This window comes from Peromyscus maniculatus, chromosome 17 (genome assembly GCF_049852395.1).
Source record: "Peromyscus maniculatus bairdii isolate BWxNUB_F1_BW_parent chromosome 17, HU_Pman_BW_mat_3.1, whole genome shotgun sequence".
Taxonomy (NCBI): domain Eukaryota; kingdom Metazoa; phylum Chordata; class Mammalia; order Rodentia; family Cricetidae; genus Peromyscus; species Peromyscus maniculatus.
In genome coordinates, this window is record NC_134868.1 from 26276218 (window position 1) to 26296970 (window position 20753).

Genomic DNA, 20753 nt, shown 5'->3' on the forward strand with positions numbered 1-20753 from the left:
GAATCTGGAAGCTGGAAGCCGGGAGGATTGCAAATGAAGTGGAATGCATTGTGGGACGAGTGTAAAAGCGGAGCCTTCGCCGTGGGGGTGTGGGGGGGCGTGGGGAGGGCCGGACCTGCCGCTGGCGGTGTAGACACCGACGAGAAGAGGGGCTGGGGGAAAAATGTGCGCAGAGTCCTCCCGGGTCGTGACCGCGGTAGACGGATGAAGCAGCGCGCTGCGCCCCGGCGCTGAGGCCCCACTGTCGGGGCACCAGGGTCGCCCTTGCCCACCATGAAGAAGACCCGGAGCACAACCTTGCGGCGAGCCTGGCCTAGCTCGGATTTCTCGGACCGGGCCTCGGACCGCATGAGGTCCCGCAGCGAGAAGGACTACCGCCTGCACAAGCGCTTCCCCGCGGCCTTCGCGCCCCAGGCTTCTCGGGGCTACATGACATCAGGTTGGTAACCACTGTTCTGCCGCCGGCCGTGTTTGGTGCGCCAGGGGCTTGGGGTAGAGGACGTGCGGTGATGGATGTGCCGGGTTATGGGGAGAGCAGGGGAAAAAAAAAATTAGCTCCCATCCACCATTTTGTACCTCTGCAAGATCCACAGCAGGCCCTCTCAATATGGGGTTGGAGAGCTATTAGTTAGGTAAAATCGGGGAGGGGGATCGAGCCGAGCATCTGGTCTGCAGGGAGATAGGCGGACTGCAGCCTCTCCGAGCTTTGTGAAAGGGGAGCAGCCTGTGTCTAAGATTGCCTGCAGTACCAGGTTCGCCTGTGTCTGCATTATGGCCAGTTACCTTAGAGGGTATTTAAACAGACCCCCCCCCCGCGCGCCCCTCCAAAAAGGGAACAGGCTCCATGCACCGTTCTAGATAATTCGAGGCAGGGGAAAGCTCTGCCCATGTCCATCTGAAGCTGGTTCGATTTGCACGCAGGAACTATGCTGGGGCTCCTTGAATGCCTGGGGAGGGGGTTGTGGTGTGTTTGCATATGGAAGACTCACAGGGCTGTGCGTGGACTTAGCTTAGGTTGCATCAGTGCCGTGGATGGAATGGAGGCTGTGCCGTGTTTTGCATGCCAGATGGGAAGGACAAACACAATGGCTCACAGACGTGAAGCCTTCAAAATAGGTTTCCTGTGAAAATGCTGCGACCGTGCAGAGGCTCCTAGGATGAGCAGGCTCCCTTTGAATCCCGTTCACTGGCTTTGCTTCGTGGCTTGGGAACCCGGGGATACCGTACTTGAGATGCTGAAGGGGGAGAATCCTGGGAGCCTTGCTTTTTTGTGTTCCTTACTTGTATTCCAAGAGGTGGAAGGTATCAATGTTTGCATTCTGGAAAAAAAAATTAATTTGCTTTTTAAATGCAGTGGGAGGGAAGCATGATGACTTAATTCTAAAGCCAAGTCCCTGTCCCAAATCACCCTAAGCCCCGTCTTAACTGGGGTGATTGTTTTAAGCCTGTGGTTGGTACTTAGAGTCTGGCTTTACTTTCTCCTTAGACGGCAAATCCTTTTAAATTGGGGTCAGTGTCTCACACTTCAAAAATGTCCCATGACCACCACGTCTCCATTCCCGGAAAAGCCTCAACAAATGTAACCATCCTTTTTATTGCAAAAAACCGGGCAGTGTAGGGATGTTGTGTACTCCTTTGGCAATCACACTCCCTGGATTTTCTCTTTCATGAGAAACCATTTTTGGAAAGGAAGTGACAACCACAGTTGACGCTTAAATAATCGAAGTCATGGCTGTGGGTGCTCCATTCTTCAGGATCCTGGCAGTAAACATACTGTACACCTGGAGCCAACTCTACTCTGTACACAAATCTGTGTCTGCATTGAGTGTTAGGCTGATCCTAGGCTTCCTCCACTTAGATGCATCCTCAGCATGCCACTCTTTCTTGTCACCCCCCCCCCCCCCAGAAATCAGAATTGACACTAAATGCAGCGCTGTTGGAGGGCAGGTGGCTATCAGTTCTCCAACAAGCCCGCAAGACTTTTTAATAATGGCAGGCACATTCCTGTGGAGTCTATTTTTATCCGCCTGATCATTGCTTCCTTGTGATCATGTTTTCAGACTTTGCAAAAGAACTTGGTGATTGCCAGTGCTGGGAGACATTTTTTTTTTTTTTTCGAGGGCACAAGGAAGGGTCTTCCAGTTTGACATGATTCTCTCATTTTCTTCTGTGTGTGACCTGCAGATGGCCAGATGGTCTTCCTGGGATAACCAGTTCCAAGTGGGTGGTGTTCTGGCCAGATTCAACATTAGGTTACTGTTGAGATCAGAGGACCCCAAGGAGTGAATGGTGTCACTCATTCATCATTTGATGGAGTGTTCCCCAAGACCAGGGTCTTGCCAGATTATTGTGAGGATACAGGGTTGGACAGAACATGGCCTTTAGCAGGTTTAGGGTTCATTGAAAGAAACAGTGAATCGTAAGGCAAATGCCTACAGTGAGCATTGAGAGGGCGCTGGACCCTTTCTCCTATGCGACTTTTTGGTTGGGGTGGCTTTAGGGGGCAGATATATTTATCATTTCCTTCCCCAAATTTGGCTCCTTTTGGCACTGTGGGAGGTGGTGGAAGCTGATGCTGTGTGAAACCCATGGAGATCATTTGGAGGAAGCTCGTCCTTCACCAAGATGGGAACGGAATCTGCTCTAATATGTTGGCTGTTCTGGGTGCTAGCTGAAGTTTTGTTGCACATCTCAAAGCATGAACTAGGAAAGGAAGCAGCCTAGACACATGATGGCCTTTGACGGTCTGTTCTCTTTGCCCGGTCGTTGGCTTCCTTAGTTCCTGTGGAGTCACCATACTCCATTTTTAGTCAAGAAGAGTTTTGTTGTAGGAAAATGATTTGGATTCAGAGAGAAGCCTCTTCAAAAATGTGCTAAATCATCTAGAATAGCCACAGCTTTGAGACTTTTTAGAAATTACCCCAGAGAATATGAAAATTAAGGGAGATAATAATAATAAAAAAAAACTTTGGGAAATGAGAAATCCCAGGACGGTTTTATAAATATACACTGATAGCTGTCATGGATTTATTACAGCTCTCTAGCACATAGTAGGGCTTCAAGTAGAGTTGTAGTCATTTATGACAGGCTTTAATGAGACAGCACCATTTCTGACTGGTAATAAGCAATTACCAGTCTGCAAGGTGATTTATAGCGGTGAGCTTGACCTTTGGCCTTGGTTTTTTTCTGCTCCCTTCAGGAGAAAATTTAGGCTTACAAGGTCAGACCAGACACCCATAAAGCTGAGCAGGTCTTGCAAGGAGACAGTTGGCTGGAAAACTGTGAACCTTTTGGTTGGGAAGACCATGCTTTCTTTCTCTGCCGCTTTTCAGCTCTCAGATGGAAAGTAATCCTAAGAGTCCCCAGCCTCCTAGCAACCAGGGAGTTCACAGGAGACCTGGAGAAGAGTTCAGTGTTCCTCTTGCATATTCATTTCCCAACAGTGGCTTCTGGGCAGAAGTAGGGGGCGGGATCTTGCCTTTTGTTCAAACCAAGATGACTACAAAAATGTGCACAGCATTCTAAGAAGAAAGGAGGTTAGACCCAATGGATGCAGGACCATTCTGCCTCATATTTTCTACCACTAGCTAGAAATTGTGATGTTAACTACAGAGAAGAGTCCAACTCCCCGTGAAGAAGGAAATCTGTATAATTCTCAGAGCTACATATTTGCCGCCATGATCATAAACCAGTGTGAAATGATTGGAGAGTCTTCAGTGTCTTGTGGGAAAGCCTTTAGAGCCTTGTCTGTTCCTGTGGGAGTGTCCTTCGAACTATATATTCATATGATGCCATGCCCTCTCATTTCCATATTTCCCTTGGACTGTACTGAGGCTGGCTGATGCTTCACGTATAACGCTGCCAGAATTTTGGTGGGTAGTCTAGCATTGATCAAGATTGCAAGTTAATTTTTCTAGTCTTCCAGGTCTACTGAGCATGCCCATAAAGATTTTGCATTTTAATGGGAACGCTAACATGGGTAGCAAGTTTTATGTCAATTCTCAGGTTTACCGTCATATCTTTCAGGAAGAAAGCTGATTGTTTTTAAATACTATGGCTCCATGGAATTTGAAAAGAAAGAGAAAATGAAAGCCCTAACCTGACATCCTAAACAAATGTGGATTAGTTTTGTCTGATGATGATTTAATTCGTGGGGAGACGTGGCTGACACACCACTTCTTTAGTTTATCAGTTTTCATTTTTACCAGAAGCTAGTTCTGGTTTAGTATGATCCAGTTCCTCACTCGCTCGCTCTTGTTTTAAGAGATGAGAGAGTAGAAGCTAGACTAACTCAGATTCTAATCATGGCCTATCCAAGCCAGCTGGGTCCCCCTCCAGTCAAATGACCTCCTTCCACCCGTAATGAGTCCTTTGGCTCCATGCCTCCATTATAGAGGTTTCATAATGAGCAAGCTCAGGGCTTCTGAACTTAGCACGTGATCGTTAGGAGAGCCCTTTGTCCTTCTGTATACCCCGGAGTCACATGCTTCTCTTAGCGGGAGTGATGCTCTTGTTGGACTTCCGCTTCCTGCCATCCTGCTTCATTTGTGGCCAGGTGACAAGTTTTCATAAACAGCATCCTGCTTCTTCCCTTCCTTTCCTTGGCTCGGTCCTTCCAACGGTCTTGATTCGTAGCTACCTGTATTGCCTGTTATCATCAGGCGGGTGGAAGTGAGGGATGATACCCTCCGGGGCGAGTGACTTCCTTCAGTATTTCCCACGGGAACACGGGCGCGTTTACAAAGGTTACCTCTCTTGGCATTTGAATGTCTTTTACACGCTTTGGAAAATTTTTATTTGGAAAAGAGAAAGAATAATAAATAGTATGCCATCTAAAACCTTAGAATGCTTATAACTCCTGGGCATTCGAGGCCTTACACTTCCTGTACGTTCCCAGAGATTTGGAGTAGATTAGACGAGGGTGTGTCCTTTGATCCAAGACTGTTTGTGTGGAAAGCATGACCCGAGAGTAAAATCTGGGTCGGTCCTTGCTATGGGGACAATACACCAACTTTGGAGTTCGGTACAGCCTCCATTCCTTAGTCAGGGAACTGTGTGATGTCTTGACTAGGAAGGTTTCTTGTGGCAATGAGAGGAGAGTCTGGTCAGGTCTAAATTTACCCTGGCCACAGTCTCACAAGAATGAAATGACATGGTTGATTTTTAAAGGGGTAATAAACTTTCCCTTAAGTAGTAAATCCCCAGACTATTTTTATGTGATGTTGGAATGTGTAGCCAGCTGGCCAGAAAATCCTATTGCTTTTTACTACTTAAATATTTTTTAAATTTGTCTCTTTGCTCTTTATTTTGGCTGCTTAGATCTTCTGTTCTTCTCTACCAGCTTCCAAAGGGACTGGTTTTCCAGGCCAATCCATTCTTCTGGGGTTCCCCCGGAAGGCTTTTGTTTTTCTTATTTTTCACCTGGCCCAAAGTTGCTTCTCTTCTTAGTGCCTCTCATGCATGTGGGTCGAGTCGCGTGTGGACAGTGGGCTCTAGGAAGCTTTCATGGCGTGGCTTTCTCCACTGTTCCCACATCTTGCTAACCTCCTCTACCCTGTGCTCCAGACCCTGTGTCTGGGAGCTCCTTATGTAGACTCACTCCTCAAGCTGTTGTGTATGTTTCAGACATTTTTTTTTGGGGGGGGGGCACAGGGTTTTTCTGTGTAGCTTTGAAGCCTGTCCTGGATCTCGCTCTGTAGACTAGGCTGGCCTCGAACTCACAGAGATCTGCCTACCTCTGCCTCCCGATTAAAGGCGTGCCCCGCCGCCGCCGCCGCCGCCGCCACCACCACCACCACCACTGCCCAACTGTTTCCGACTTTCTATGACTCTGTTTATGTCCCCCGTCTCTTCAAGCCTGATAGAATTCAATTTCCTCTTCCAGAGTCGACGCATCTTGCCCACCCCCTTCAGTTGAGATGAAGTCTAAACCTCATACTAGCTTGAACTTTCAGCCTCCTGCCTCAGCGTCTGAAGTAGCTGAGGGTACAGGGGCACCCCGGTGTGCCCTTTCTTTTCCCCTTCCTCCAGATCCTTTCTGTGACAGTCGCTTTATGTCAGAACAGCTCCGCATTGTGCCTCCAGCTCGCCTGGTCCCGTCCTTTGCTGGACAGCCAGCTGTTCACTGACAACACCTGTTTCATTGACATCTGGGTCCTGCCAGCATCCTCGAGCTTGGCGCATATCAGGACTCCGATGTCTTTTAGATGGATGACTAAAACATGACTTTTTTAAAAGAGGATGAAAGGAAGGCTGTCTGAAAGTGTGGATGTGACTCATCTTTTTATAACTGGGGACGTTACTACAACTTAGGATTCTATAGATTATCTATTATTGCATCAAATAATATATTTATTATATACTATGCAGTCTTAAGGTCCTGGCTTTGAACCACCTCCTGCTGTGATTGGTGGTGGTGGGGGAACCCAACAGTTCATGACTGAGCCTTTGGAAATGCAGAAATTGGAGTATACAATCCGGAGCCAGGCAGAGCAGTCAGTCTGCATTGGCGTAGGGTGAACAGGATTGAGAGAAGAGTAAGATACCACTTAGCACCTGAAGGGAGGGGCGCTTACTGGGGTCTTGAAGAGTGGCTAGGACTTAAAGAGACGGAGAAAGAGAAGGATTGGGGAAGGGTGGGGACAGTAGGAGCCCCCCCACAAAGCTCTGTGGAGTTGATCATGCTGTAACTTTGGGATGTGAGTAATGGTATAACCAGGCAAGGAAGGAACCTGAAATCTGGGTGATTCCTGAGCTTATGAGGCAAGCAATAGATTTGTGACTTGCGGGGGGGGGGGGAACTAAGGAAAGAAACATTTGAAGAAGGGGTGTCTTGCCATGGCTTGTAGGGTCGATGGATGGTCGTGAGTGTCTAGTGCTTCGGAGATCTTCAGCGGGGTGGGGGTGGGGGACTCATGTAGGGATCCTGCAATAGATGAGAAAAGACCCCCACCCCCAGAACCACATTTCACTACGTTAGCATACCACACTGTATTCATTTTTTGTCTTCACTATGTACAACTTGTCTTAGGCTGTTTTATCTGGGGCTACGAAATTTATTTGGCACACAATTCTAGTGACCGTAACATAATACAGATGTTCTTGTGCGGTCTCACTCTCCCTCATTATTCAGTGCTCCAGGATAATTGGTCTCATGCAGAAGAGAGACAAAACATGTGGGCTAGCCTCACCATCCAACACCTTACCTTTAAGAGAATGGGTCGGGTCACATCAGACGTAACTTCCTTCCTCCAGGGAGGCATCAGTCCCTTCCCCAGGACAGCGCTGTCAGGTCTAGTCACCCCTGTAGAGGTTCACCACACTCAATGCTGCTACAGAGGACACAATGACGATCGGGCTTCCAGCAGAGTCAAAGTTAGCTCACCTGTACTTTCCCGATTTTCTTTCCACTTGGTTCAGTTTTTAGTTAAGTGAATTGGCAAGAGACCTCCTTTTCTGTGAAATTATGGGTTTCACTTGATAATTATATTTTTCTAATCCTCATTAAAATGAACCTATAACTCCTTTTACTAAAGATATTTAACCAGATAACCAGCTGAAGAGAACCCGTTGGCCTGACTGGAACTGTGTACTTGTACATGAACTAGAACTTGTATAGGCCAAGGAGGGAGAGGTGGGAGGAAGACCTTAGGAAGGACCCGGCAGACAGAGGGAGAGGTTACTCTTTGGAACTAGTTGGCTTTAAGAAGTAAAAGACAACAAAAGCCACCCTTATATCTGGCTGGTGGGAATGTAAGCTAGTGTAGGTACTATGGGAAGAAGTATGGGGGTTCCTCAGAAGTCAAGCAGTAGAACCCCATGATCTGGAAATACCACTTCTGGGACGATACTCAGAGGAGCGAAGTCAGCATACCACAGAGATGTCTGCTGATCTCTGCTCACCGCAGCACTGTTCACAATAGGCAAGTATGGAATCAGCCTAGCTGTCCGTCAACATGGGTGGGAAAGAAGACATGCTGTATGCGCTCACAGTGGGGGCTTTATGTGGCTGTAAAAGAGGAGGGATTTGTGACATCGGCAGGAAGATGGGTGGAATTGGAGGTCACCGGGGTCAGAAAGGCACATATCCTGTTTTTGTTCATATGTGGAGCCTAGGTTTTACACACACACACACACACACACACACACACACACACACACACACACACAGAGAGAGAGAGAGAGAGAGAGAGAGAGAGAGAGAGAGAGAGAGAGAGAGAGAGAGAGAGGATGAAAATAGAAGGATTATTTAGGAAAGGGGACCAGCAAGATGGATCAAGGATCACAGGAGGGGGTAATGATCAAAGATGGTTGAAATGTCACAAAAAACATTGCTTTGTATAACAAATATACACTGATAAAACACACACACACACACACACACACACACACACACACACACACACATCAGTGTTGCTTCTGAAGAATATAATGAGCGACTAGGAAGCTGGGGAAGTTGAGCAGATGATGACTTCCGTTTTGGACTAACGATGAGTTCTCGGAGCAGGGCGGTCGGTCCTTTAGGCACGCTTGTGAATGGGAAAGGTCAGAGGGCTGGAGGTCATCCATCCACAGTAGCAGTTGAGCACCAGGATAGCTCAGCTTTTTTGTACTTTACGGTCTGCTTTTCGGATGGCTTAAGTTGTTTTTATTTCCAGCAGATGGAGGGTCAACTGGATTTCATAGACTGAGTTCTCCTTAGGTTTTCAAAAGCCTGGAGGACCGTCATTGAGATGGCTTGCAGGTTACTCCCCTGGTCTTAAGAACAAAGGGTAGTGCATGAAAATTCTTAGGTTTGCACGATGGTATTTACATTGATTCTGTAGCTATTTGGTTTTGTTGGCAGCGGGAACATGCTTTGGGGGGTCTGTGCTCAGGTTTGGGGAGAACGAGAGCCACTCTAGTAACTGCACAAAAGACGAGACGAGCTATGTAAATAATGTATGTTCAAACATCTGTCATATACCTATTCAGTGGAAAAATTATGGCTTAGGTAACTCACACTCACGGTTAAAAAATCTCCATTTATCTTTCTACTTTAATCTATGATGACTCCTCCAGGCCAAGTTTTCTCTTTTTGAAGATAAAAGAGAGATATTTGGCAGATGCCTGTAGGCATTGGGGTAGAGGACGGATGCCTGGCCTTATCCTTCTGATGGCCGTCGTTTCCCAGGGCGGGACCGTCTGGCAATTAACACCCTACCTCACCCCTACTGCACATTCCTGTCTGGTCTCTTCCTTAGGAGATCCAAGAGCGTCTCCACTGCTCTTTGTAGGCCGACCTTTGGCTTTGAAATGATTTCATCAGTAGGTGAAATGATGCCCATCATGGTGACTGAGGTGCGTCTATTGTTTTGTTTCCCCACATCTGAGCGTCACGCTTAGCTCTGTAGTGGTCCCCTCCCGTTATGTGTTAGACAGGTTCCCCCCAAAATATACATTTGCATTCCGGTCTCTGGTGCCTGTGGATATGATCATATTTGGGACCACGGTGGGGATGTAATCTTGTTGAGGGGCTGATGGATGGAGTGGGAGGGGCTTTGCATCCGATATGTAAAAAGAAGGAAAGAATTCCAGCTGGAGGAGGAGCATCATGTGACTGCAGGGGCAGCCGGGGGAGTATCCACAGGCCGAGGAAGGCCAGTGGTTGCTAGCCATCAGCAGAAGCTGGGAAAAGGCCTGGGATGTATTCTCCCTCAGTGCCCCGGAAGGAACGAGTTTTACAGATATCTGTAACCCAACTTTAGGAATTAGAGGATTTTTCTCTTGTTCTGTGCTAGTTTGTATTGCTTGTTTCGGGTGGCGCCCTGGGACAGGGACCTTCCCACAGCTGGGTCGTTGGTGGGAGGCAGGGTCTGGCTTCTCTGTGGAGACGCTCAGTTGCTGCATGGCTGCTCTCTTGACAACCCCCACATGGAGATAGCGGCTGGAGCCCTGGTCTTTTTTTGTTGTTTGTTGTTTCGTTTTGTTTTCTAGTTTCAGGTGCCCTCGCCCTTCCTGACTTTGATTCTTGGGACAAACTGATGGGGACCATGCGTTGCGGTCTCTGGTGTGGTGGCTGTGGCCTTGCTGTTGTGGCAGTGGGTAGGTGGTGTCCACGGGGCTGTGTTGGTGGCGACAGCTGCTCTTTTGTGACTGGCTGTGACTACTGACGGCGACCCTCCTCCTTATACAGTGTCTCTGTGGTTCGGGTTTCAAGCCTGCCATTCCCACCGCGCCTGGTCACCCGTGAGTCACCTACTATACAATGTAGGTGAGCAGCTTGCTTTTCTGAGAGGCTGTGAGCTTTGGGAGTTAGAGCTGAGAGGCAGGCCCTGGGAGCCTGGCTTCCCAGTCCAGCCTGTCTGCCTCTCCCTGAGTAAGCCAGCAGCAATGCTAGCTCTTTTCCTAGGATCTCAGTTTCCTGTCTTGAAAAATGAGAATCATAATGGGACCCGTTCATCAGGCGTTGGGTGAATTGTGTGAATTCATATGCGGAAGCACTTAGAACTAAGCCTGATGCCTTACAGGTGGGAAACTGTTACTGTTTATCAGTGGTGGTTCTTAAAGAGCCAGTGCTGACTTGTATTGCATGTAACTAAGAATCCCAGCCAATCAGAGTTGCAATGGTAGTTTGACAGTCGTCACTTTAAACGTTAAGAACTGATCTTAAAAAAAAAAAAAAAGAGTTACCTAGAAACTATGTAACAAATACATTTGGGTTTTCACTTTGTGACAATGTTGCTTTCATTTGGAAAAGTTCCAGTCTTTTCTTCCCTGTACAATGATAGCCCCCTGCCTCCTCTTCACATTTAGTGCCCTCTTGGTGTTTCGGACTTCCTAGAGCACTGGTTCTCCACTCAGGGGTCCCCTTTCACAAGGGGCTGCACATCAGATAGCCTGCATATCAGATACTTAACACCAGGATTCATAACAGTGGCAAAATCCTAGTTATGAAGTAGCAACGGAAATAATTTTATGGTTGGGGGTCACCACGACATGAGAAACTCTGTTAAAGGGGTGCAGCATGGGGAAGGTTGAGAACCACCATCCCAGAGGCAGCCTGATTGTTTCTGAAATGCTGATTTGGGTTCCGACAGCACCCTTGCACAGCTCCGAGAGCCCTGAACGTTGGTCATCGTTTGCCTGTGTGACCCTCCATCAAGGTTTAGAAACTTAGCCGCGAACTTTACATGTACAACTTCAAGAGAACACAGTCTTGTTCCGATCCCTGGTAGTTGACAGTGCGGACTTGGGCTTCCAATCCTCTCTTTAACCCAAGGCGTACTTAGCGCCCGGAGGGATGTGAAGATCCTGCTGGGTAATTGTGGGTATTTGTCACCTTGCTGCAGTCATGAAAAGGGCAAATGGGAAATGGAGCAATTTTGACGGCCACCAGGGTGAACAGGTAGAGCCACTGTTTAGGATTTTAAAAAAAAAAAAATCCCATGTAGATCTTTTGGCGGTGTTGTGAAACCAACTCACTTTCTTGACTCTACAAGAAAGTCTAAAACATCCTTTCAGATTACATGCTCACATTTGTAATTGTAACGGGAGTTTCTGTGAACCCAGTGAACCCATTTGAATTTTCTATCAGTTGGTTTTTAAATATTTGAAAGAAGTATTTGGACATCCCTCCCCCCCATTTATCAACATGCTCTTTATACTGTAGACAAAGGACATATGTTGATTAAAAAAAAAAAAAACTTTAAAAGTCTGCCAGAGAGAGTGATCAAGCTCCGGGAATGAAGATAGTCAGGATTTGGGTGGATTTTTCCACACCTGTGGATACAGAACTTTTCTACAGCAGCAGAACATTGTGAGTTAAGGCTCCCAACCCAGCAAAGATGGAGATGTTGCTCAGTGGTCAGAGCCCTTGCTGCACATGTTTGAGGACCACATTTGGGTTCCCAGAACCCACAAAAATGCCGGATGGGTGTGGTAGCTTAGCTGTAATTCCAGCACTTGCAAGGCAGAGGCGGGTGATCCCCGAGCAAGCGGGCTTGTGAGTCTAGCTGGACCAGCCAGCTCTGGGTTTGATTTAGCTACCCTGCCTCAATGAATAATAGGAAAAGCAGCTGAGGAAGGCGCTTGATGTCTGCTTCAGGTTTCCACATGCATTTGCACACATGTACATTCACACATGCACATAAAAGGGTGCCTGCACACAGGTGAACACACATACACACACGCCACACACATGCAAGAGAGACGGAAGAGAAAAGGAAGTCGAACAGTTGTGTAGGGTGTCTTGCTACCCAGTGGCTGGCTGTATAATACTGGCAATTTATGTATTCAGATTATTTTTATTTCCTTGTCTATAAGATGCGAATAAAGGGACATCTAAGTGAGTTCCTGTGTGGATTAAATGAGCAGCTGTATGGGAGAGATTTGACAGAGTGCCTGGTGCAGGGTCAGGTCTGCTGTTGTAATGTCTTTTGGAACATAACTACACAGACCTGGGCATTCCTTGATGTTTTACAACTGAGAGTGCCAGCAGCCAACTCGTCCAAGGTCAGACCAAGTTCAGAGTCTACTTAAGTCAGATTCTTAGCCTCTTACTCCAGATTCATTTAATCAGAAACCAAATATTCCATTTCTTATTGATCTTGATACGTGATCTAAGGTTAGCCCACAGAATTACTCATTTATCTAAGTGGGCTCCTTGTTCTCGGATTTCCAATTTAGGAAAAAAAAATGATCAAGAATCGTTATGAAGTCAACATTCCTGTGAAATATAAATCTAAGAGAACTTGACTTCACTTAAAAATCATCTAATCAGATGTGGATTAACTGGAGATGCTTATTTGACTTTTCAGTTGAAGGTAAAGAGGGGAAAAAAGAGCCTTCTTGGGGATATGAGCTGGGCTGTGTTTATGTTTCCATACGCAGCAAAAATGGGTCTTGACCAAAGCTCACTATAAAAAAGGAAACAGATAACATTTTCCAAGGCCAACTTGGAGGGAAAGCCTAGTGGAATCTCCCCTTTAAACCAAGTGCACTTTCTCTCCCTTGACGGGTCTTAAACCGTGAGGATAGGATAGTTCTGGGGGCCATGTAAGAATCAAATGGGGAGTGTATGGCACAGTTTGGACCCACTTTTCACAGGTGAATCTCTGCTGCTTTACCAGGAACGTGGATGGGTTCTCAGCCTGCCTTGGAGCTCTGAGGTAACAGTTAAGCTGGAGAGGAGAACGTGCTTGCTACCCTGCTTAACTTTCAAAGCTGAAACCTCATGGGGACCCCACTCAGCTAGGGTCTGGGACCTTGGATCTTGGAGACCTACATGGTTGCATCTATTGGAGTCATTTCTGGTTATTTTCAGTATCTCATCCCATTGGGTCCTGTCTTATTTAGGGTTTCTAGTGCTGTGAAGAGACACCATGGCCATGACAACTCTCACAAAGGAAAACATTTGATTGGGGCTGGCTTACAGTTTCAGAGGTTCAGTCCATTATCATCACGGTGGGACATGGTGGCATGCAGGCAGACTTGGTGCTGGAGAAGGAGCTGAGAGTTCTACATCTTGATCTGCAGACAACAGGAAGTGAACAGTGTCACTGGGCACAGCTTGAGCATAGTAGAGACCTCAAAGCCCACCTTCACAGTGACACATTTCCTCCTATAAGACCCCACCTACACCAACAAAGCCACACCCCCTAATAGTGCCGCACCCTCTGGAGGCCATTTTCATCCAAACCACCATAGGCTGTCAGTGTTCCTTTCCTTCAAACCCAGGGGGAGAGATGTAAATAAAGCTTTCTGTGGCCATGGCCAGCCAGTTCAACTTTAAAAGGTGCCTTTGTGTGTGAGCAGGCAAGGAAGGCCTCAGTTTTGCCACTAAAGACTTAGTTTCTGGAGAATATAGAATTGCATGTGTTGATACCAGTTGTGTGTGTGTGTGTGTGTGTGTGTGTGTGTGTGTGTGTGTGTGTGTGTGACTTATTCATGGGGGAATGACACAGAACTTACACTTGGGATGCTATGTTATTTTTTTTTTCTCATTGTGAGATCAAATACCCAATAAGAGGCAACTTAAGGCAAGAAGGGTTATGTTGGCTCCCAGTTGGAGGGATACAGTCCTTTGTGGTGGTGGTGGTGGGCAAAGCATGACAGGAACATGAAGCAGTTGGTCACATTGCTTCAGTAACCAGAAGGCAGAGGAGGACAGGAAGTGAGAGGCCAGCTACGGAACCTCGAGGCTGCTTGCAGTGACCTACTTCCTCCAGCGAGAACTCACCATGTGGGGCCTCAGCTGGCGACGAAGTGTGGAAACACACGAACCTGTGGGGGACATTTCCATCCAAACCATGTCAGATGCTGCTCAGTAGTATATGGCATCCTATCTCATGGGCAAAACAGTGAGGCTGCCGTTAACACACAGCCATGGATGTGGGGGACTCCCGGGAAGCCTTGGTCCTTTGGCTGGAATTGATGCTGTAATCAGAGATGTGGCTAACGGTGGTGCGGTGTCTTGGAGGCAGGTCTCTGGGGACACATTCTTGGAAGGTGTAGCTAAGCTCGGCAGTCCAGGGATTGGAAGGACTCCTCTGGTTTCTCTCAGGCTGGCTACATCATCCTTATAAAACAGCAAAGCTCCTGAAATGTAGGTGTCCAGACAGACCCCTTACATTTCACTCACATTGCTCTCAAGGCAGGGACCTACTTTTATTTTTGGTACCTCACCTACAGAGTACCAGGCAGTGAGTGCATTGCTGTTATGTCACTGGGGCCTCAGTACAAGCCTGCGTGGACGCCACCCATGAGTATTTTAAGTAACATCAGTGATAGATTTTGTACACGTGCATACAGTGTACTGACTGACTCTATACATGCTCCTAACCTATCTTGAATTATGAATGCCCAAACTGAGGCTTTATGTTTAAAAAATGGTAAAATTAACTTAAAATATATGTGTGTGTGCGTGTGTTTGGTGTATGTGTGTGGTGTCTTCTATCATTTTCCATTGTTTTTTAGATAGGGTTTCTCCATGTAGTTTTGGTACCTGTCTTGGATCTCGCTCTGTAAACCAGGCTGGCCTCGAACTCACATAGATCCGCCTGGCTCTGCCTCCTGAGTGCTGGGATTAAAGGTGTGCGCCACCACTGCCCGGCCATTGTATTTTTTTTTAAAAAAGATTTATTTATATCTATGTGTGTGTTTGTATGTGTGTGTATGCATATTTGAATGTGTGTGTGCACACATGTGTTTGGGTTAGGCAAGAAGACGGTGTCAGATACCCCAGGCCTGGAGTTACAGGAGGTCTTGAGCTAGCCGGCATGGGTGTTGGAAACTGAATTCCACTGTCCTTCAGGATCAGCAAGTGTTCCTAACTGCTCGGTCAGCTCTCCAGCCTCACCACCATTCTCTTTTTGCTTGTTTTTTTGAGACAAGATTTCTCTGTGTAACATTCCTGGCTGTCCTGGAACTCAACTCTGTAGACCAGGCTGGCCTGGAACACAGAGATCCACCTGCCTAGATTAAAGGTGTATACCATCACTGCTTGGCTTTGTATTTTTTGAGAGGAGGTCTTTTATTGAATCTGGAGCTCACCCTTTGGCTGAGTTCCCAGGATCCCTCGGTCTTCGCCCTATCCCAGCAATGGAGTTATAGGTGTGGGCTATCTTATATGGGTTCTGGGGATTTGAACCTAGGTCTTCATACTTACTCTGCATACACTTTACCCACAGAGCCATCTTCCCAGCCCAGAATTAAATTTACTGCTCTAAATTAAATGGTAGCTGTTTTTCTTTTTCATTCTCTGAATGATTTTACCTTGTATTTCCTCTAAAGTTGGGGGGAGGGGGTTGGACTCTACTTGAGAGGCCTGTGTGGAACTGAGGGGAGCGATTTCAGAGATTGTTCTCTGCCCGTCTTAATGAGTTTTTACTTAAATATTTATGTATGCTATTTGAGACTGACCTCTCTTCAGCCCGCTACAGTTCTGTGGCTCATCCTCTCTTCCCTTCGGAGTAATAGAGCCCCGTCAGAGCTGTCGGGGTGGGGGGGGGGCCGGGGGCGGGGGGAGCTGTTTCTTGCCCTTCCTCTTCTTATCACAGGAGTGGGTTTCTTCACAGTCTGGTGAGCTCCTCTGATGCCTTAATTGGCTTGATGTTATCACAGCTGTCACTCACATGGGATATCCCCGATTCCTAGGGGAGATCAGCCTTGACTTTGCTCAAGTCCTAGGTCTTAACTCGTTTAAGCACAAAGGTGCCTGACAACCATGAGTGCAACTTTTGAGTGAGAGGATTCCCGGGTAAATTCACTATCTGGTGTAGACTCATCACTTTGTTCATTTGCAAAGCATTTTCTTCATTATATACATCATATATATATATGTATATATATGATATCGTACGTATATACACATATATGTATAGTGTGTGCATGTGTGGTGTGCATGCATATGAGTGTGAGTATGGTGTGATTGGGTGTCATGTTTGTGCACTTGTGTTTGTGGGTGCAGAGGCTACTGGAAGAATAGGGCAGTGGTTCCTAATCTGTGGGTCGCCACCCCTTTGGAGTCAAACGATCCTTTAACAGGGGTCACCTAAGACCACCCTGACTGTCAGACATTACGATTCGTAGCAAAATTACAGTTATGAAGTAGCAATGAAAATAATGTCCTGGTTGGGGTCACCACAACATGAGGAACTGTTTCAAAGGTCACAGCACAGGAGAGTTGAGAACCACTGAGACAGGGCATCCTGTTGTAGCATTCCTTACCTCCTTCCTTTTAGACAGCGTCCCTCACTGAACTTGGAGCTAAGCTGGTGGCCATCAAACTCCCATGATCCTCCTGTCTCCTCTCCGCCCCCTCTCAGAGCTGGGAGGATAGGAAGAGGCATGACATACCAGATTTTTCTGTGGGTGCTGGGGATTTAAACTCAGGTAGGTCCTCATGCGTGTGCATCCTCTTAGCCATCTTCGCAGGCCCAGCAAAGTATTTTTTTCCCCTACTTTTTAATTTTTCCTGTACTCTTCTTGAGTCTTTTGGCTGTGAAAATGACTGAGGAAAAGGGTCGAGCGTAGCCTTAACTTTTGCCATGTGTTTTTGGAAGCATTTTTTGACTGAACACACTGGGAAGATAACCACAGGCCAAATCACCAAGGGAGTTGACAGGACCTGACGCTGTAATTCAAGATGACGTTATCAGGCAAAGAAGGCCTTGTATAGGCCTGTAGGTGTAAGTAAGATAAGATTAAATCCAACATAATCACGAAGTTAATAAAATAGGAATCTGGGTGACTCTGATGATAAAGATATAGATGGTTAAAACGGGGTAAATGAACGATGTCTTTGCCAATCAGTTAACTGGTTTAGAATATATATTAAATGTGTATTATAAAATCTTCACTTGGGGTGGGGGTGGGCTGTGACTCCTTGTAGGAAAGTGACTCCATCTGAGAAAAACCTTCCCAGTTCCCAGTTCCCTGAAGTTTCTCAGTGGTCCGAGGATGAGTTCTGTTACCCATGGTAACATCGTGAATGTGAACAGGGTGGACGCATCAGCTTTAGTTTTTTTACTGGTAAAAATGTTCTGCAAAATCTAGAGCCAATAAGATCCTCAAAGTATGCAACACTGAAAGTAATATAAATACGGAAAGCTCCCAGTTTTCAGCGTCCCTAAGAAAAGTCACAAGGTTGTAATCATACATTTTCTAAAAATTTCCCGAGTTTGAAGTAAAAGTTGTTGAAATTATTTCCGCTACTAACACTTAAATTCTTTATAAACAAAAAATATTGGAGAAATAAAATACGAAGTTGATAGCTCTTAACTAAAAAAAATGTGATTTATGGTTTTTCTGGATTTTTAAACCTTAAGATCAAGGCATCAGTGTGTAAAAGGTTAAGTTCACTTGTGTTCGATTTCTCAGGATTAGAATTTTAAAATTATTTTCATATCTCCTCTTTGAACTTTGTGTTATCATTTTATGTCTAATGATTTGCTGGGGCGGCTCTGATCAGTAAATCACATCTTTTTGTTTGTTTATTTTGGTTTTTCGAGACAGGGTTTCTCTGTGTAGCTTTGCGTCTTTCCTGGAACTCACTCTGTAGCCCAGGCTGGCCTCGAACTCACAGAGATCCGCCTGGCTCTGCCTCCCGAGTGCTGGGATTAAAGGCGTGCGCCACCACCGCCCTGCAGTACATCGCATCTTTAAAAGCAAAGGTGAGATTGGGGAGCTGCAAGGCTCGAGCCCCAGCTGGGGTAGAGTCGAGTGGGGGTGTAAACGATTTGCAGGACACCCAATGTCTGTTAGTCCTTATGTAGTCCCCCACCCCAAGTGAAGATTTTATAATACACATTTAATATATATTCTAAACCTGTTAACTGATTGGCAAAGACATCGTTCATTTACCCCATTTTAACCATCTATATCTTTATCATCAGAGTCACCCAGATTCCTATTTTATTAACTTCGTGATTATGTTGGATTTACACCTACAGGCTTGTCTTGTCTTACACCTACAGGCTTATACCAAGACTGATTTAAAAAAGGACTATTTTTAAAATAATATTTTTATGTATACTTTGAAAATTTCATGCGTGTATACAATGCGTTTTTGGTCATATCCGTTCCAGGAGCAGAAAGATTTTTGTAAGGTCCCCATGCCGTGGTCTTTTGAGAAACTAGTTTGTGCCTGAAGTGAAAATATATTTAATTCTGTAAACTATATTTAAGTATACTTTTAACAATCATTTCCCGTTTTCTCCCTCCTGGGCCCTAGCAACCACCATCCCGTCTCTGTTAGTTCAAGTAGCTGGATACCACACAGAAGTCCTTCCATGTGGAATCCTATAGTATTTATCTGTGACGGGCTCATTTCGCTCTACGTCAGGTCCTGCAAGTTCAGCCATGCAGTGCCTCCGAAGATTTTTTTTTTTTTCTCAGGGTAAATGATATTCTATTGGGTGTGTACATCACATTCATCTTTCTGTGAACGTTTTGATTCAGACACTTTATTAAGGAAGTGTTGAGACCCTGCTTCTAATTCTTTTGGATAACTTAGAATTGTTGGCTCTACCAAAACGTCTGCCTCTCATTTTTTTGTGCCGTGATCACCGAACTTTTCACAGCCATAGCACCGTTTTACATTTCAGCCACTAGTGCACAATCCACCCTTCCAGATCTCCACACCACTGTGCTTCCGATTTTCCAGATGGTTTTGATAAGGCTGCTGATGAGTGGGAAGTAGTTTTAGTCACCCAGTTTAAGAGCACGTACCTGGACTGGGCCTCAGTGTAAGGTTAAACTCTTGCCCTGCAAATAAGAGAACCTGAGTTTGGGTCCCCAGAACCTACATAAGGAAGAACGAGGTAGAACAAGGGTCTATAATAATTCACTGCAGTTCCCGGAAGCCAGCCTCGTATGCTTCATAGCGAACAACAGGAAACACTATTTCAAACAAGTTGGAAGGCGAGTACTGACAGCCAAGATTGTCCTCTGACCTCCTCACACATGCTGTGACAGTCAGGCACCTACGCACACACACACACACACACAACACACACACACACACACACACACACACACACACACACACACCAATACACACATACACACACACACACACACCAATACACACATATACACACACATACACAGACACATAGACATACACACAAAACACATACAGGCACACACACATTTTTAACAAAAAGAATAGGTATTTATAATCTCACAGTTCTTCCCCTTCCTTCCTTCCTTCCTTCCTTCCTTCCTTCCTTCCTTCCTTCCTTCCTTCCTTCCTTCCTTCCTTCCTTCCTTCCTTCCTCCCTCCCTCCCTCCCTCCCTCCCTCCCTCCCTCCCTCCCTCCCTCCCTCCCTCCCTCTCTGTCTCTCTTTCTTTCTTCTTGATTTTTTGAAACAGGGGTTCTCTGTGTAGTTTTGGTGCCTGTCCTGGAGCTTGCTCTGTAGACCAGGCTGGCCTCAAACTCACAGAGATCCTCCTGCCTCTGCCTCCTGAGTGCTGGGATTAAAGACGTGCGCCACCACCGCCTGGCCAGTTGCTTCTTCATACAAAGGCTCCAGTTGCCCAGTAATGACCACATTGGAAGGTGGAACTAAGAGAAAGGAGCTCCTTATTTTTTTTTTATTTGATCACTATTTTCTTATTTTTTTTCTAAATGAAAGGTGTGTTTAAATATGGGCTTAACTTCTAATCATTCAGTGTGGGTCCCCATGTGCCGCACATGCTGAGGTGGGGTTGTGACACACAAGGAAATGAAGCCCTTGAACCTTTGCTTCAGGTCACGTGATAGATAGTTAGGAGCACAGGGTATCCTGGAGGTGACCAGCAGAAACCAAAACACTGCCCTCTGCAAAGTCCCCAAGCTTCACCGGGGGCTTCAGGAGGTGTGGTGTGGCATCCTCAGGCTCCACTTGGCAGCAGCACCCAGTCGTCACTGTCCTTGTCTGCTAGCGCCCTGCAGCAGGAAATAGCTGCCGCAGGAACATTCTGTGTAGACTGCAGTTCCTAGACACCATCTGGGGACCAGCGTCGACACCGTTCCTTCTGCGGAATCATCCAGGGAGCTCCTTCAGCAGCCACACATCTTGGCCTCATTCTCCAAGTATTTGTCGGCTTGGGATGAGGCCCAGAACTTTATGTTTTTAAACACTCTCTAGGTAATTTTGGGTTTGGGAGCCACTGATTTGCTCTTGTCTCAGACTGCGGGCTTCCCTGTGTCTTCATTTATTTACTCGTTCCCACGTCCCATAAGCCAGGATCAATGCCTATAGGGGAAGGCCTTGACGTGTGTGTTCCTC

The 20753-nt window shown here is 46.4% G+C and overlaps 1 protein-coding gene across 7 annotated transcripts in view; it reads left to right on the forward strand.

The window, feature by feature from the left end:
- The window catches only part of Stox2 (storkhead box 2), a 243440-nt gene that overhangs the window by 127908 nt on the left and 94779 nt on the right, over positions 1-20753 (forward strand). For 2 of the 7 annotated variants that reach the window (XM_015998239.3, XM_006970897.4), the window contains exon 1: positions 17-439. The exons of the other annotated variants lie outside the window; for them this stretch is intronic. Coding sequence is in view for 1 of the 2 variants with exons in the window: in XM_006970897.4 (XP_006970959.2) it covers positions 274-439 (166 nt within the window). In the remaining variant the exon portion in view is untranslated. Of the gene's footprint in view, positions 1-16; positions 440-20753 lie in introns of those variants that run through there. 7 annotated transcript variants of the gene reach the window in all.